At 65.9% G+C, this 16,850-nt stretch overlaps 1 protein-coding gene across 1 annotated transcript; it reads right to left on the reverse strand.

The window, feature by feature from the left end:
• Window positions 1-3,615: 3,615 nt before the first annotated feature.
• Window positions 3,616-14,465, reverse strand: SLC12A9 (solute carrier family 12 member 9). The gene is made up of 13 exons (XM_074592349.1): window positions 14,220-14,465; window positions 11,622-11,756; window positions 11,311-11,448; window positions 10,786-11,085; window positions 10,408-10,515; window positions 10,185-10,296; window positions 9,917-10,074; window positions 9,583-9,665; window positions 9,122-9,246; window positions 7,591-7,783; window positions 7,245-7,419; window positions 6,287-6,433; window positions 3,616-5,854 (listed from the first exon to the last, which is right to left on the reverse strand). Exons 1-13 carry the CDS (start codon window positions 14,413-14,415, stop codon window positions 5,007-5,009), a joined length of 2,718 nt encoding a protein of 905 aa, XP_074448450.1. The 5' UTR covers window positions 14,416-14,465; the 3' UTR covers window positions 3,616-5,006.
• Window positions 14,466-16,850: the final 2,385 nt, after the last annotated feature.

Consider the following 16,850-nt stretch of genomic DNA (forward strand, 5'->3'; position numbering starts at 1 on the left):
TGGTGTGGGACCCACTGTCTTGTCCCATGGGCACCGAGGGCTAGCCCCAGGCACAGCCCTCCCTGCTTGGGGCGTCTGAGGCTCTGCTCTCCTGTGCGGGTGTACTGGGGTGCTGGGCATTGCCCCGGCAAGATGCCCACTGCAGCACTGAGACATGCGCCATCACACGCACAGGCGGCAGCACACATGTAGATCACATGTACACCCATGTGCACCAACACACACCAGTACAGACACATGCTGAGCTCCCCACACACACTCGCACTCCCATCCAGCTCCTGTTACGGGCCCAGGTACCCTGGCACGCTCACACACATGCTCAGGTGTTGCAGCCAAGCCTTCCCGGGGTACACACACCAGGGCAGAGGGGCTCCATGACTCCCACCAGAGAGACGCCCCTGGCTTGGGCACCCTGATCAGCCAGGCACCACCAACCCCAGCAGGGTGCAAGGGCACCCGGACCCAGGCTGCTTTGTGGGTGAGCACAGGGTGCCCAGCCCTGCTGCTCAGCAGGAGGAGGCGAGGGGGGGGAGGGAGGAACGGACTGGCTAGAGCAGGGGGCCACAGGGCCAGGTGCCACCACACCAGCCTCCTCATGCCTGCACTTCCCCGGCCCCAAGCCTGGCACCTTGGTGGGAGCATGATGGATGCACACAGGAGGCGGGGGGCTGGCGTTATTAACAGCCCTGGGTATCGCTCCAACAGGACTGTAAAAATTAAAGGCGTGTGCATATAAAATAATGGATAAATCTGAGCCGGCCGCAGAGCACTGCGGCGTCCCGCAGGAGCTGGCATCTCGAGAAGCTGGGGTACGGCAGGTGCAGGATGGGCACCTGTGTGTAGATACGGGGGGGGGTCAGACAGTGCCTGTACCCGCTTCCAAGTGCTGACTCCCCCCAAGAAATCTCCACTGAGTGCCCCGAGTGGGTGTGTGGGCAGTGACAACCTGTGGAGCTGGGACTGCGAGGCAAGCAGCTGCTCCTGGCACTGGGATGGAAGGAACAGAGGTTGTGCCTTTACAGACAGGGCTGGGGGCACAGGGCACTTACTCTGGGATGCCCACAAACACTGCCCAACCCACGTACACCGAGCAGGCAGGATCTGTGCCACGGTGCCAATACACCCTGGCATCACCAGATCGGTGTGACCCCCGGGTCCTGCCCGTCCTGCGGCCCATGGCTCTGACCCAGAGCAGGGCCCAGGGCAGCACCCACCTCGACAGCCCCACTCCACCCTGCCCGTCCCGCGGGCCACCCCGCCGGCATCCTCATTTTCCCCGAGATTAGCCGCGGCGCGGGAGCCTCCGTGCAACGCCAGCAGGTGACAAATAAGATTTTTCCACTCTCCCGAGCACCCGGCATGGGTCTGTCATTGAAAATGCAAAGCAGCGCGGTGCCAACCTCCGCCGCCTGCCCGCCCTCCCCTCCGCCAGCACCTCAGTGCCAAGCATCCAGCACCAAACCCTCCTGCCATCGCTGCTGGACCCCCCCCCCCCCAACTGCATCCACTGCCCCCCATCAAGCAGTGCTGGGGTGCTGGGTACGGTGCCCTCATGCCCAGTGGGGCACATTCCTGGGGGGTTTGTTAGTGGGGTGTGAGTTTGGGGATGTCAATCTAGGTGGAGAGCATGGCCTTGCAGTGCCCTTTGGGTGCACCCACATGCCTGGCACTGCGGGTGGCAGAGCAGGGCAGGGGGGCACAAGGGGGTCCCCGCCACGCCGGGTATGTGCTCCCCACCAGGGCCTGCCTGTCTCCAGGGAGGGTGCCAGGCTCTGGGGTGGGCATACGGTGGGCTCACCCTGGTGGTAGCGGAGGGTGAGGGATTGGCCCTCATAGGAAACACTTGGCCCAAGACGTTCCTGCAGGGGTGGGCATCACCCCACAAACCCCACCCCAAGAGATCCCATCCCCAGCACCCGGGGAGGGAGGACAGAAGCACATCCACCCATCCACAACCCTCACCCATGGACCCAACCCTCCCAAACCCCTCAGTCCCCACAAGCCCCCTGGTCCCCCTCCAACACTAAGCACCCCGTTACCCACCATGCCCCCAACCTGGAGCCAGTCGCCTCCCCAGCAGCCCCCTGGCCCCATTCCACCCCCCCTCCGCCGCCGCTGCGTCTCCCCTCCGCTATTGTCAGAGGGTTGCCTCTGCCTCTGTCTGCGAAATTAATTCGGAGGTGGAGAGGGAGAATTATGTAAAGTGTGGTTATTCTGGAGCGGCGGGGGAAGCGCGGCTGATGGCAAAGTGCCTTTTTGTGTGTTTAATATGCATTTTTTTCCAGCGGTGCATTTTCAGGCGGGTAATTTGCTGTCTTTTCAGACCCCGATCAGTATCATTTCTCCGGCAATGACAGCTTTTATTTGCACTGAAATGAATGCTGCGAAATTTCCAAGAAATAGCCGAGGCCCCGTTGGCTGCCCACCCCCGCGGGGCTGGGGCACGGGCACCCGCCACCGCCTGCCCCCCGCAGCCCCCTGGCTGGCTCCTGCCCACAGCCCCGCTCGGCGGCAGTGCCCGGGGGTGCTGGGCACATGCATGTGCCACCTTGCACACCCCATGTGCACCGGTGTGTGCTCCCCTGGCTCACCCCCCCACACCCCCCTTGAGACCTGTGTGCACTTCAGCGTACCACATAGAGGGGTGTATATACACCCCAATGCACGTGCACATACAGATACTCCCTGTGTGTATGCACACACCCCCCCTTGTGCATGTATACACCCCCCGCAACACAGCCCCCCCCACCTCCTGCACACACACACAGACTCGTAGTCCATGCATACGCTCCCATAACACATACACACTCCCTGCACCGGTGCATCATGCCCCTCCTTCTGTGCTGGGGGGGGGTGTCCCCCACTTTATGTCCCCCTAGGCTTCAGTGCAGCATCCCTAACCCAGGGCACAAAGCCCCCAGGAGGGTTTGGAGGCCCCCCATGCACCCCTTTCCTCCCCCTCAGCACAGCACTGCCCTTGGGGAAACTGAGGCACGGAGGGGGGAGGCACAGATGGGTGCTCTCCCCCCAGCCCATCACCTCTCAGACACTGGCAGCGACGGGCAGGAGCTCGGAGAAGCTGCAGGGTGTGGGGCTGTGTGTCAGGAGCGCGGAAGAAATGTTGTTTGTGTAGGTGTGTGTGGTGTGGGCGTTGTGCGCCGGAGCCGGCATGCCAGAGCTGCCGTGACGGTGTGCAATGCTGCCTTTGCAGCGGCGGTGCATGCTCCATGGGCACATCTCAGTGTGCACCTGTATGCCCGTGACAGAACCCCCTGCCCGCGTCCCACTGCATGTGACGGCGTGTCTGCAGGAGTGGCATGGGCACGTGGGTCCAGGTGATGCCCCAGGGGCATCTCTGACTGGGACAGCATCTCTGCACGTGCCACACTGTGCCTGCACCCAGGTGTGCTCCCAGTCACATGTGGCCCAGGGGTGATGAATGGTGTTGGGGGGTGCCTGTGCAATGTTGCACCCCCACCCCAGCGCCATGGCAGGCTGTACACCCCCGCTTGCGGGTCCCGTACACCCCTGGCCACGGGTCCCCAGCTGCCATGGAGCTGGTGCCTGGCACGGCCAAGGTTAACTCTGCCGGAGCCCATCGGCACGGTGCGGGGAAGCTTTAATTTAATGAAGTGTGAGGCTTTTTATGGGCTTTTAATTACGTGGTGATAATTAACATTATAGGCCGCCGGGTCCCGCTGGTGCCCTGCTGCCCTGTGCCAGCTCCCGCCTGTTTGTAAATAAACCCCGTGGGCCACACAGTGCCCAACCCAGGGCACCCACCTCCCGCGGCGGGGAGCAAAGCCAGCCCCAGCCCCCTGCCCCCCGCACTGGGTGGGAATTTAGGCACAAATTTGGACATGACCTGCTGCAAAAGGTGGGGAGCAAGGCCCCCCTCTCCGTTTTCCCCCCACAGCCCTCCGGCCAAGCAGAGCTGCCAGCTGGCATTGCCAGGCTTGGCGAGAACAGGCACAGGCGGCAGTGCCACACTTGTCCCCCCACACCAGAGCCCAGCCTGGCCCGGAGCAGCCCCCCACCTCTGCACCAGGGCTAATAGGAAGCAATCCATCAGGCAGCGCCTGGGCATGCTGCCCACCTGCCAGGCACCCAATGGATTTATCACCCAGCACCCAGCCAATTTCCTGCCCTCCCCTAATCAATGAGGGGGGAGGGAAGGGGGAAATACCATCCCCCCCATGCGGGTCAGGATGGGTGTGGGGAGGTGGCAATGCCCCACGAGACAGGCCCCAGAGCAAAGCCAGGGGACCCAGGTGTCTGGTCAAGGCCACCCCCCCACCCCCCCGTATCATTTCCCCCCTCCCTGGCAGGACCAGGGAGTCAGACCACCGGGGGAGGGGGGCCTACAGGTTAAAGCACATGGGTGTCCCCACCCAGCAGCACCGGGGGTGCCATTAGGGCCAGCTCCCCCCACCCCCAGCCTCATGCAGGAAACCCAGGCATCCAGCCTCCCCTCCCCCACCCCTTCCCATTTAATTTTTCCTAATGAAAGGCAGGGAGGATGGCGGGGAGCCGGGGCATCAAGGTCGAGGCTGCCTTTAATCAATCCCCGCTGCTGGCTGGGTGCCCGGAGGAGCCAGCGGAGGAGAGGCTGGGGGCTGCGGGTAGCACAGGAGGGGTGCAACAAAGGGACTCCTAGTAGCCAACTAGGGCTCTCCCAGTAGCCAACTAGGGCTTGGTCCCCCACTGGGACCCTGCTATCCCCCACCACCCCCCCAAAGAAAAGGCACCGTGAATGCACCGTGCTGCCCAGCCGGTGCCAGGGCTGTGCCCGGGTCCTGCCAGGGCAGCTCTAAGCCTGTGCAAGAGACACCCACCCCCCAGAAAAAACACCCCCCTCTTGCACCCACCTCCCAGCGTGGGGCACCGACCCCTCCCTGACCACCGGGCTGGGGCCACCAGGGCTGGGGCCACCCCCAGGCTCGGGCTGCTAAAGGCACTGGGCAACGGAGGGTGCAGGGAGCCGGGGGGTGACATGGAGGAGTGACCTAGAGCTGGGTGCTGGTGACGGCACTCACCCCGTGCACCAGCACGGTGGGGCCCAGCCCGCGGGTGAGAAGCTCCAGCTGGTGCAGGTAGAGCGGGTAGAGGCTGGTGTCGGCCGGCGGCCGCGGCAGATAGAGGAAACGCACAGCCGGCGCGGGGCTCTGCTCCAGGACGAGTTTGTTGGCCGCACAGACGTACTCATCCGACACTTGGGTGGCATTGGCTGGGAAGTTCACCGCCTCTTCCTCCTCCTCCTCCGCTGCCTCCCCGGCGGGTGCCGGCCCCCCCGGGGGTCCCTGGTGGGTTTGCCAGTGCAGGCGGGTGACGGCGTCCCAGGGCACCAGCTGGATCTGGGCCTGGATGCGCAAGTCCTTGAGGAGCTGGCGCAGCTTCTCCTCCTGGGCATGGGGCATGGTGCCCGCCTCCACGCAGAGGAAGAGGCGCAGGCGGGCCCGGCGCCAGGCCCGCGCCATGTTGAGGACGCAGGCCATCTGCAGCAGGAAGAGGCTGCAGGTGTCGGCGTAGCGGGCGCTGTCGGGCCGCAGAAGGTTGACGGGCCAGACGTGGATGGTGGGCGGGGGGCTGGCGGCCCGCCGCAGCTCCCAGGCCTTATCCAGGCTCTCCAGCTGCCGGGCCAGCAGGACATTGCGAAGCATCTTCAGGGCATCAGCCACTATGCCCACATACTCCCGGGCTGACAGCAGTTTGGGGGCGGCGGGCGCCCGTAGAGCGGGGAAACCCAGGGGGACCTCCTCACGGGCGCTGCTGAAGGCAGGGTGCCGGGCTAGACCGTCCTGTGGTGCTGCGTCGTCGTAGAAGCCCAGCACCAGGGTGTTGGGGCGCATCCCACCTGCCAGAGAGACCGCACCAACCCGGATGAGCAGATGTTGGCACTGCAGGTGCCAATGAAGCCCAGCTTCACTTTGGCATTGCTCACCCTGGTGATTCCAGACCCCTCAGCATGACGCACATGGATCCCTCCAAGACCCAACTTGGTCTTGCCCACCCAACACCTCTCCAAGCTCCAACTTGGCTTTGGCACTGCCCCCACCGGGTGCTTCCAAGCCCCTTGGGATTGCCCATCCAGGTGTCTTCAAGCTTCTCAACATTGCCAATACAGATGCCTCCAAGCCCCAACTTGGCTTCAGCACTGCTCACCCCAGATGCCTCCAAGCCCCACCTCAGCTTTGGCATTGTCCATCCAGGTGCCTCCAAACCCCTTGGCACCCTGCAGAGGCAGCAGGGTGGACCCCCACCCATGCCCAGTCCGGGCGCCACTCACCAAGGCCAGAGGTGAAGAGGAGCTGCCGGACACCATGCCGCACCGAGGGCGCGAGGGTGAGGCTGACGAAGGCCTTGACGTTCAGCTTGTCCACCAAGCTCAGCCACGAGTCCTGCTGGGGCTGCAGCGGGTCCGAGGGCAGCGTGTCTGGAGGAGGAGCATCAGAGGGTCAGGTACCCCATACTGGGGGCTCGCTCTGGTGTACTCGCAGCAGCCCCCCTGCAAAAACAGTGCCAACCCCCATACCCATCCCATCACCCACGAGACAAGGAGCGTGGAAGCAGGTGCTTCCAGCCAGAGATATGAAATTATACATAAGTATATGAAAAATACCCAGGCAGCTCCATCCCCCCTCCCCAATTTCAGGCCATTAGTCACCACGGCAACGGCGAGGGGGGGGAGCAAAGCCCAGGAATCCGCTAGGGAGGGGATGGGGACAGCCACAGCATGTGCCAGGGATCACGCGTGTGCAAACCAACAAGCACCAGGGTGCAAACATGCCTGAGCACGTGGACACACAGCAGGAAGCATGAGGTAAGGATGGACTCAGGCACCTGCGTGTGCAAGGCTGTGCTGAGTGTGTGCCCACGTGTGTGCTGGGTGTGCGCAGGCACTGACCTGTGCAACAGGGCCGTGCTGCACGGGGGACCAGAGGAGCCTGGGTGGCGCGTGCCATGTGTGCACCCCAGCACTGACATGTGCAGGACCCCCATGTGCACATGTAGGGATGTGTGTGCTCAAGTATTCATGTGCAAGCACGTGTGCACAGGAGACGTGGGACAGACCCAAGCCATGTCCCCCATGTGTCCCCCCTATGTCCCCCATAAGAAGCCAAGCCCAAGGTGCCACAGGTGTGCCCAAAACGCTGACATTCCCTCGCTTCAAGGACTCCAGGAGCCCTCCAGCACTGCAGCAAGGGGTGGAGGCCACCAGCACTGGCGACAGTGCAGATCCTCACCTAAGTCCTGCAATTCAACATGGCCCAGAACATAGAGTCCGCTCTTCTTGAGGTCGTTGACAAAGTCAATGAGGCGGGCACTGCTCCGTGGGTTCTGCACCATCAGCAGCATCTGCGGGCGCCAGAACTTGACGTGGTCCTTCCTCACATCCAGCATCAGCAGGTATTTCCGCACCTGGAGGGAGGGAGGGTGGGCAGCAGGTGAGGAACCCTCCTTCTTTCAAAAACCATAAATGGGGATGACAGCCCCAAGGACACGCTGCCCAGGATGGAGCTGCCACAGGGACACCATCTTGGGGACACCAGCTCTCCACCCCATGAGGGGAGAGCAGAGGACAGCGCTCACCTGGTGGAAGATGAGGGCCTGGCTGATGTAGCCCCAGGTGCTACTGGGTGAGAGGTAGTGGAGAGCGAGGAGGAGGAGGAGGAGGAAGCCCAGGCTCGCTGAGGCCGACACAGGGCTGATGAGGAACATCATGACGCAGCAGCCCGCGATGCCCAGCAGGCACGTGTGCCAGGTGAAGTACCGGAAGGTGGGCCTGGAGCAGGGAGAAGGGGGACACCCGCTACCATGTGGCCCTCATGCCAGCTGTAGGGCAAGCACAGCTATAAGGAAGGCTGTGCCAAGGTGCCAACCAGCCACCCCCAGCGAACCCCGCTGTGCCAGCCCAGGGCATGTTGGGCACCCCATATGCCTACGGGAGAGGGCAGAGAGGGGAGATGGTACCTCCCAGGGCACTGGGCAGCCCCTTGCTGCCAGCCCCTGGCAAACAGGGGTAGTGATGGCTATGGGGCTGTGGCTGCCCTGGCACAGCCCGGCGGGGGGGGGCAGGTAGTGTCACAGGCAGCGTGTGGCAGTGCCGGCAGCCACGGCGCCTACTCAGCCTGGTGCAGGGAGGCGGAGGCGGGGAGGCAAGAAGCTGTTATTTTCTCTAATTGTTGTTTTTCCTGAAAGGTAATTAAAATCCTTTTCCGCTGCGCTTGATGGGGACCTCAGTGTGGGGAGGGGCAGCACCAGATGTGGGGTGGGGGAGGGGACCATTGCCACCCACCCCAGCAGCCTCCCACTGCTCCAGGCACTCATCCTGCCCATCCGTGCCCGGCCAAGAGAGCAGCTGGGGGGCGGGCTAAGCCCCTGCCTGGCACAGACACCATCTCTCCCTTGGGAATGGGGTGCTCTAGGGGACCCTCGGGCAGTGCCACCCCGCCCTGCTTGGGCACCACCTCTGTCCCACCTGGGGGACTCTCCCTGCTTCGGAGGCACAGCACCCTGCACCGAGGGTGGCAGGCATCACTAGGAGGGAGGTGAGGCTCCCCACAGTCACCTTGCTGTGCCCCCCCCAGATTTGGGCAGCCCTGCCAGGCCAGCCCTGTGCCAGGGTACCCCCCGCCCCAGGCTGCGGCTGCCTGCCACACACACTCCTCCTTCCTGGAAGATCTTCTCCTCCCCCCACCCAGGATCCCCCCTCCCTCCCCCTTCTCCATTAGTTTAATTAGCGCTAATGGAAAGTGGGCTCCATCACCGCTTGGCAAGCTGCCTGGGGGATGCCGGGTGGGCAGAGGCTATAAATTACCTCCGGAAAGCCTAAGGGGAGGGGGCGGGTGATACCCAGCACCGCTGGATTTATCTGTACCCACTCAGCAAAGCGGTACCGGGGTGTGGGGACTGTGACAAGCCAGTGCCATGCTTGGACCTGGCCCCTTCTCCCTCCCGAGGGATGGGGGTGTCTTTGCCCCCCTTAACACACAGGAGAAGGGTGCTCAGCATCTCTGGCAGCGGGCACAGGGATGGCAGGAGAACCACACACGGACAGATGGACAGACGGGTGCCTGCCCAGCATCTCGGCACAGCCTCCCTCCCCTGTGCCAGCAGGTACCTGAAGTTGGGGGCTGATGCCCACTCCAGTGCCAGGCAGGCCAGGTTGACGGTGGCATAAACCAGGAGGAAGAAGGTGGTCACGACCCCCGCAATGGTGTTGAGCTTCCCAGAGAAGAGCACCAGCTGCAGAGAGCATGAGGGGGCACAGGGTGAATGCATCCCCTGGGACGGCACCCCCAACATGGGCCCAAGACATCCCTGATGAGTTTGGGGCACGCCGTGGCAGCACGTGGGGAAAGGGTAAGGGTAGTGCCACGTGGGCATGGATCCCTGCCCCTTGCTGTGATTCATCCTTCATTTATGGGCTCACGGAGGGAAGGGCACAGCTGCAGCAGGACCCACAGGGCAGGGAGGGTACCCAAGGGCAGGGGGACGTGCCAGGCTCCGTGACACCCAGCCCAGGTGCCAAGCCACCTTCAAGTGGTAGGGCTGGGAAAGGAGCATCGCTGGCAAACTCACCTGTACCACCAGCCAGGAGAGGATCACTGCCATCACGGGGTTCCCGCTCGCAGACGTCTTCTTGGCCAGCGCCAGTGCCCGGCCTGCGGGCAGAGCGGGGAGGTTGGGCTTGGGCACCAACAGGCTCGGCCACCAACCAGGAGTCCTGTCCCCACCCTGAGTGCTGGGGTGGGGGCAAATGCCAGGGCACACAGGTGACACAAGTGGGCACACGCCAACACACAAAGCATCGCCCCACATGAGGAAGGGGGTTTCCTGGTGCCAGGGCTGGTCCCTGGCAGGGACAAACTGCTGGGTCGGCTCTGGCAGGTGCTAGCATGCGCTGGGTACTCACCAAAGAGATCATCCCGGGCCAGGGCGTAGAGGATGCGGGATGCCCCAATGAGGTTGCTCATGGCCGCGGAGAGAGTGGCAGCGTAGATGCCCACAGTGACCAGGGGTGGGAAGATACTGATGTCACGCAGGAAGCCGTAGTCTTTCTGCAGGAGGGTCCTGGAAAGGGACACCCACACGCTGGCACCCATCTCAGCTCAGGCAAGCATGCTCCGGCACCGGGCATACCCTGGCACCAATGGCCCTGGCAAGGGGACAGGTAGCTGTACCTGTTGCAGGTGGCACACATGAGGAAAGCCAGCAGGTTGTAGACGAGGTAGGTGAAGAGCACAGCAGAGATGGTGCCCCGTGGGATGGAGTAGCTTGGGCGCTTCAGGTCCCCTGTGGGCAGAAGCAGGCAGCATTAGCGCCCACAGGCGCAGCAGCCCCTGCTCTCCTCCACCTTACGCTCCTGCTCCCAGTGCCACCCAGCCCAGCACCCCATGCCCGTACCTGACATGTTGGAGCCTGCCATGATGCCGGTGCAGCCGTTGAACATCACCGCAAAAACAGAGCTGAAGCTCATCATCTGCCCGGTGGTGTAGTCCACCGCGTACCCACCTGCAGAACACATGGGCACAGGCTGTGACAGGCTGTACAGGGTGGCACAGCCCCACCATATACCTTCTCCTTGACGTCCCCATACACCTTCTCCTTGATGTCCCCATACCCAAACCATGGGAGAAACCACCCCACAGCACCTGCTTTGTGTCAAGCTCTCCCCATCCTCTGGTGAACCCCTGACGATGTGGAGGTGCCAGTGTCACCCCTCCCCCAGGCAGGGGTGCCACAGTGGGTACAGTGGGCAGGGTGGGGAGAGCAGCTCCTCACCGCCCAGGTTGTCTCGCAGGGTGGCAAGAGAGAAGCCAGTGAAGGAGCCGTTCTCGATCTCGGAGCCATTGAAGTGGGGCAGGCGAATGGGCACCCCAATGGGCCGCGTGGCAAAGAAGCTGACGAGGATGGTGCCCAGGACGCCTGCGACGATGACGAAGATGAGGAAGGTGGCCTTGGCGTAGATGGAGGCACCCACAAGGCACACGACGAGGCAGAGAGCCAGCAGCACGGTGCCGTAGAGCAGCTCATACCAGTAGCTCTGAGGCAGGACATGGACACCTGTGCCCGCTTTTTGCCCTGGGCAGAGACAAGCCAGTATCAGTGGAGCTCAGAGGGGGCATAACCAGGAGCTGAGAGCCACCGGCATTGTCCCAGGCATGATGGGCACCAACTCACTGGCCAGAGGTCTGGGCAAGCCATGCCAGCTGTCAGGCATGGTGTTTGGCAGGCCTGGCAGGGTGCTAGGGCTATTAGGGTAAGGGACATCCGCTGTCCCCTGCCACCACACACGGGACTACTCACCAGGCGGGATCCCAAAGCTGTCCACCACCGCCTCCACCAGCCCCAGCACGTAGAGGGCACTGCCACACACGTTGGCCAGGAAAAACATGATCCCAATGCTGCCCCCAAACTCCGGGCCCAGGGCACGGCTGATCATATCTTGTTCGAGTCAAGGGAAGATGCCAGCAGCCCAAAGCACCATTGGGTGCCCCCTCTCCTCCCTCCCAGGCCAGGCAGGGCCACAGCTCCAGCATGGCACTCTGAGGCTGCTGGGTTGTCACCTGATTTTGGCCTGCATGTCCTGACCCAGCAGCACCCACAGCAAAGGATACAGTAGGCTCCTCCAGCATCCAGCGCCCCGTTGGTAGCAATGGCACACACAGACAGCACTGTCATGCCGATGATGAAGTACGCCACCGCAAACATGGCCAGGGCTTGGTACAACCCAGCATGGCCCACCACAAACCCTGCCAAGGATGGGGGAGAGGCCGGCGTGCCCATGAGCTGGGCACGGACCACCTCCCACAGGGTCCCCAGGAAACAGACAACCCCCCCCCAGACCAAGGCACACGAGCTGCTCCCATCCCTGTGCCCACAGCTCCCCACACACATGCCACCCCCTTCCCGGCCAGGGTCAGGATCTCCCCACCCCGAGGGGCTGCCACCTCCCACCCACAGCAGCGCCTGGGGCCAGCCCAGCCAGTGCCCCCCACCTCAGGGCATCTCCATCCTCCTGCCATGCTAGGATCAGGCCCAATGGCACCCTGGGCACGGGCAGCTCAGAGGGGAACACCCAAAAAGCAAGCAAACAGGGCAGGGACTCTGCTGCTCACCCAGCCCCGGGGCACGGTGGGGGGGTGGGACCCTCATGCCCTGCTGTCCCCCTCAGAGCGCAGGGGGTGCCTTTAACCCCAGCTCGGGCACCAGGAGCTGATGGACTCCCCGTAGGGTTCACGTTGCCTCCCCGCTTGCCTGCTGCAAAAGCAGGAAGCAGAAGCAGCCCTGGGGCGTCCCTGCCAGCCGGGGGACCGCTCCCCGGCCCCCCCACCCCGGGGATAAGGCACCCAGAGCCTCTCCATCCCGGGGATAGGGCACCCCGAGCCCCCCTGCCACCCTGCCTGGGGTGATGGAAGGCGAGCCCAGCCGGCGGCAGCAGGGGCAGGACAGGGCCGTCTGCGGCCGCAGGGAGATGCCCTATCTCAGCCACAAGCCAGGCCGCAGCCATGCCCGCCGGGAGGCAAGGGGGATGCCGGGGCACGGCAGGGGCACGCGCACCACAAGGAGCCCTCGGGGCGAGAGGCTGCGTTTGGGGGCACCCCCTGCGATCCCCAGAGGGCTGGAGGGTACCCAAGTGCCAAAAGCAGGGGCCGGAGGGGGGGAGGAAAGGAAGAGGTGCCTGAAAGCAGTGGGGGAGGGTAAGGACGAGGGGCTGCTCGCCCTGGAAATCTGGGGGGTGACTGAGGCATGGGGGCAGTGGGGGACTGCTGGGGGGGAGCCACGGCCCCTCCACGGTGGGACGGTTCCTCTTCCCGGCAGCTCCCCTCCCCCTCCGCCCCGCACTTCCCCTCCAGCCCCGCGGCCGCCGGGGGACGCACCCCCGGGCTGGGGGGACCGGGGCAGGCAGGGGTACCCCCAGTGCCCACTGTGGGGTAGGGGCTGGGGGGTCAGAGCCTGCACGAGGACCCCCAGCAGGGGGGTGGGGAGGGCGTGAGTGATGGCAGCAGAGAGCTGTACCCCCAGCCCACACCTCAGGGAGGGGTCCCCTCGGGCAGAGGAAGGGGCTCAAGGCCCCCCAGGGCCTGCAGGGGCCCCCCCCGGGCACTCAGCCAACTCCCGCCCTGGGCTTTCCGTGGGCGGAAAGTGAAAGAGGAAAAGCCTTCCCTGTTCCCGGACCCGGGCAGACGCCCAGGCCTCTGCCTGGCCCAGGCTGGGTTGGGGCATCTCCCCCCACCAGAGCCCCCCAGATGGCTCCTCTCTCCCCCAGTCCGTGCCCAGCCTGCCCCCCTAGTTCTCCCAGGCTGCTCAGTAACAGACCCATAAGCCAAACTGGGAGCAGACTGGGACCCAGTCTGTGCCCTCTGAACAGCACAGAGATGGGGGGGCAGCTGGATGCCCGATGGGGGACACCAGGGTCCTGCCCTTGTGACACCATGTGGGATCTGGGAGAGAACTGGGCTGTTGTACTGGGGTGCTGGAGCCTGGCACTGGGGGATGCCTGGGAAGCAGTGGGGTCCTGGCACTGAGGCATGGGGAGACATGAGGGCACTGGGATCCCGCTTAGGGAAGGCACTGGGAAGGCACAGGGGGTCCTACCTCTGGGACACTAGGACTTCAGACTGAGGTCCCTTAGTGGGGGCACTGGGGTTCCTAACTGGGTTCCCATCTGGTGGGTACAGTGGGAGCCCTGCAGCCTGAGGCATCAGACCGGAGGGGTCAGGAGGGGACACACTGCACTGGGACCCCAGCCTGGGGGAGAATGGAGAGGGCACTGCGACTCCAGACTGGGAGGCTCAGGAGAAGGCACTGGGGCCCTTGACTGGGGGCACTGGGGTGAGCAGTGGGGTGAGCACTGGAGGGGAGCACTGGGACTCGAGAGAGGGAGGCTCGAGAGAGGGCACTGGGAGGACACTGGGAGGACACTGGGAACCCAGACTGGGGGAGTTCTGGGGGAGCACTGGGAAGTCAGACAGGGAGGCTGGGGGGAGCACAGGGAGGGCAAAGGGAGGACACTGGTGCTCTAGACTGGGGGGGCTCGGGGTGAACACGAGGGCTCCCAGATGTGAGGGCTCCGGACTCAGGGGTCCTCGGGAGGACACCGGGCCCCGGGAGGACACCGGGCCCGGCCTGGGGGTGCCAGGCAGGGATGGTGAACCTCGGGGGGCCCCGGGGGGCGGCCGGGAGGGGGTGGGGCGGGGGCTGGCGGCACTCACCGAGTCGCAGGAAGAGGACGACGCTGAACATGGAGAGCAAGGTGGGCACCACGACGCCCAGGAAGGTGGGCAGCTTGCGGGGGGCGACGGCGGCGGCGGCGGCCCGGCCGCGGGCGCGCTCCCGGCCCCGCTCCTCCTCGCCGGAGCCGCCGCACAGGCGGTAGGTGAGCAGCGCGCTCCGCTCCGAGCTCGCCATGGCCCGGCACGGCCCCGGCCCCCGCCGGCCCCGAAACGCTCCCGGCCCTGGCCCCGGCCCCCGCCGGCCCCGCCCGCCGACCCGGGCCCGACCCGCCGCGCCCCGCCCACAGCACCGCCCCTCCCGCCGGACCACGCCCCCGACCCGCCGGGTAGGCCACGCCCCGGTATGGATAGGCTCCGCCCGCCGTAGGGATAGGCCACGCCCCATCCCCCCTCGGGAAGGCCCCGCCTATCCGCATAGACCCCGCCCCAGGCTGGCGGGAAGCCACGCCCCTTTGCTGGCCACGCCCCTTTGCTGGCCCCGCCCACAGCCCCCCGCCCTCACCTCACCCTTACGGCGGCTCCCGAGCACAAATGCACCCCCACAGCGCATCCCCCACCCCCCCCGCCCCCAGAGGGGTCCCACCCCAACACCCCCACGCACAGTGACCCCCCCAGCCCCAGCGGCACCCCACACCCCGAGCCCCTCCAACCGCCGGCCCTCCCGGGGTCTCCCCGCTGCTGGTACCCGGCACTGCCCCCTCCCGCCATCCCGAGTCACTCCCCACCACTCGTCCCGACACCCCAAAACCGGCCCCCGCCCCCCCGCATCGCCACACGCCCCCCGACCCCCCCACACCAGCCGGAGTCAACCTGTGGCGCCAACACCCCGATACCGACCCCGGCACCCCCAGGCTGCCCCCGGGGACCCCCCCATCCCCGGTGCCCGCTCCACGCGCCCCCCTCCCCCTCGCCGGTGCCGGCCGGGCTCGGCTGCCCGCGCCAATTACCGGACAATCGGGGCCCCCGGGGGCGCCGTCCCTCCCCGCCGCCGGGGCTGGGATCTGCCCGGACCCCGGGGTCCCACTGCCGCCGCCGCCCGGGGCGGCCGAGCGCCTCGCCAATTAGGTTAATGGGGTTGGCACCGGCACCGGGGCCGGGAGGCGAGGGGGAGACACGGTGGGGCCCCGAGGGAGAACCCCACGGCGGCCTTGCGCACCCACGGGCAGCCGAGCGGCTGACCCCCACGGCGCAAGCCCGTGTCACGGGTGGGGGGACCGGTGCGGGGACACCGGGGCGGAGCGCGGGGCCGCTCCCCGCGGTGGGATGGCTCTGCCCCCCCCGTCCCCCACCTCGTCCCCGCTGTTCCCCGTGGGGCAGAGGCGCAGCGTGCCCCCGCGGTGTCCCCGCGGCCGAGGTGGGAGCCCGGCGGGGCCAGGGCTTTCATCTGCGGCGGGCCTGTCGCCGTGCCAGCCGCGGGCAGCGCCGCGCCTTTGATGTGCCACTGAAGCGGCATTGTCCGCGCCCCGCTGGCACCATCGGGGCCGGGGGGGACCGCGGCACGGCCGGGGTTGCGGGCACGGAGGCGCCCCTGCCCCTAATGGGGACGGGGGTGGCAGCAGGGACACCCCTTCCCCTCCGGCCACTAAATGGGGATGGGGACACGGGCACCTAACGCACCTAATGGGGACAGAGGAGGGGTGTGTGGGCAGCCCCTAAGGAGGAGAGAGATGGGGGCATGGACACCCCCTGTCCCCCAATGGATGTGGGGACAGGGGCACCCCCTGACTCCTAAATGGGCATGGGGACACGGGCACCCCCCGCCCCTAACAGGGACCAAGGTGCGGACCCGGGCAACCCTGTCCCCTGACAGGGATAGAGATAGAGATAGGGGCACGGCCCCCCTTGAATGGACTTAGGGACACGGGCACCCCCTGCCTCTAACAGGGACGGAGGTGCAGACCGGGCCACCCCTGCCCCCCAACAGGGACAAAGATGGGGCCACGGGCCCCCATCTGTGCCCCAAAGAGGTGGTGGGGATGCGGCCGCACCCTGCCCCGCCAAAGGAGCTGACGCCGGGCCCATGGGCACAGGAGCGTGGCAATGCGGGCGGGAGGGCGGCATGGGCACCCCAAAAATGTGGGGCCAACGACAAGCCAAATTGCAGACACTGGGGGGGACCCCCTCCAGCTGGGCAGGCGAGTGTGGCACTCCATCCCTATGGACAAAGCTGACCCCCCAGTCCCGGGCACGCTGCCCGCTCTCTGCCCGCTGCTGACGCAAAGCAAGAAAAGCAGCCGGTGCCCCGGCCCCACCTGACTCCCCCCCCCGTCACCCCCCGGGACGCGCGTCCCCCCCTGCACCCCTGGCGAGGAACGGTCTCGGTGTGGACACGGCGTGCTGGGGGGGCACCGTAAGGGGGGTCGCCGGGGCCAGCCGGTGCTCAGCACGGGGGTGCGGTGCCCCTGCGCCGGGCGGCCCGTTCAGCCAAGGTTGGGCTGCCACAGAGAAAGGGACACCCCCACACGCACACCTCCCCCCCGCCTCATATGCGTGTGTCCCCCCCGGCTCGCAATGGCCGCCCGGCCGCTCCCGGCCCGCTGCCCGCCTTTGAAGCCCCCGGCGGGTCTCCCACGCCGGGCCCGGGGCCCCCGCGCCCCGCAGCCGGCCCGT

The sequence above is a fragment of the Larus michahellis genome, chromosome 6 (genome assembly GCF_964199755.1).
Source record: "Larus michahellis chromosome 6, bLarMic1.1, whole genome shotgun sequence".
Lineage (NCBI taxonomy): Eukaryota > Metazoa > Chordata > Aves > Charadriiformes > Laridae > Larus > Larus michahellis.

Coding starts and splice junctions, on each gene's coding strand:
- SLC12A9 (XM_074592349.1), bottom strand. CDS start 14,415: ATGGCGAGCTCGGAGCGGAGCGCGCTGCTCACCTACCGCCTGTGCGGC. Junction 11,757..14,219: donor CGTCCTCTTCCTGCGACTCG/GTGAGTGCCGCC, acceptor CATCCTTGGCAG/GGTTTGTGGTGGGCCATGCT. Junction 7,420..7,590: donor AGGCCCTCATCTTCCACCAG/GTGAGCGCTGTC, acceptor CCCTCCCTCCAG/GTGCGGAAATACCTGCTGAT.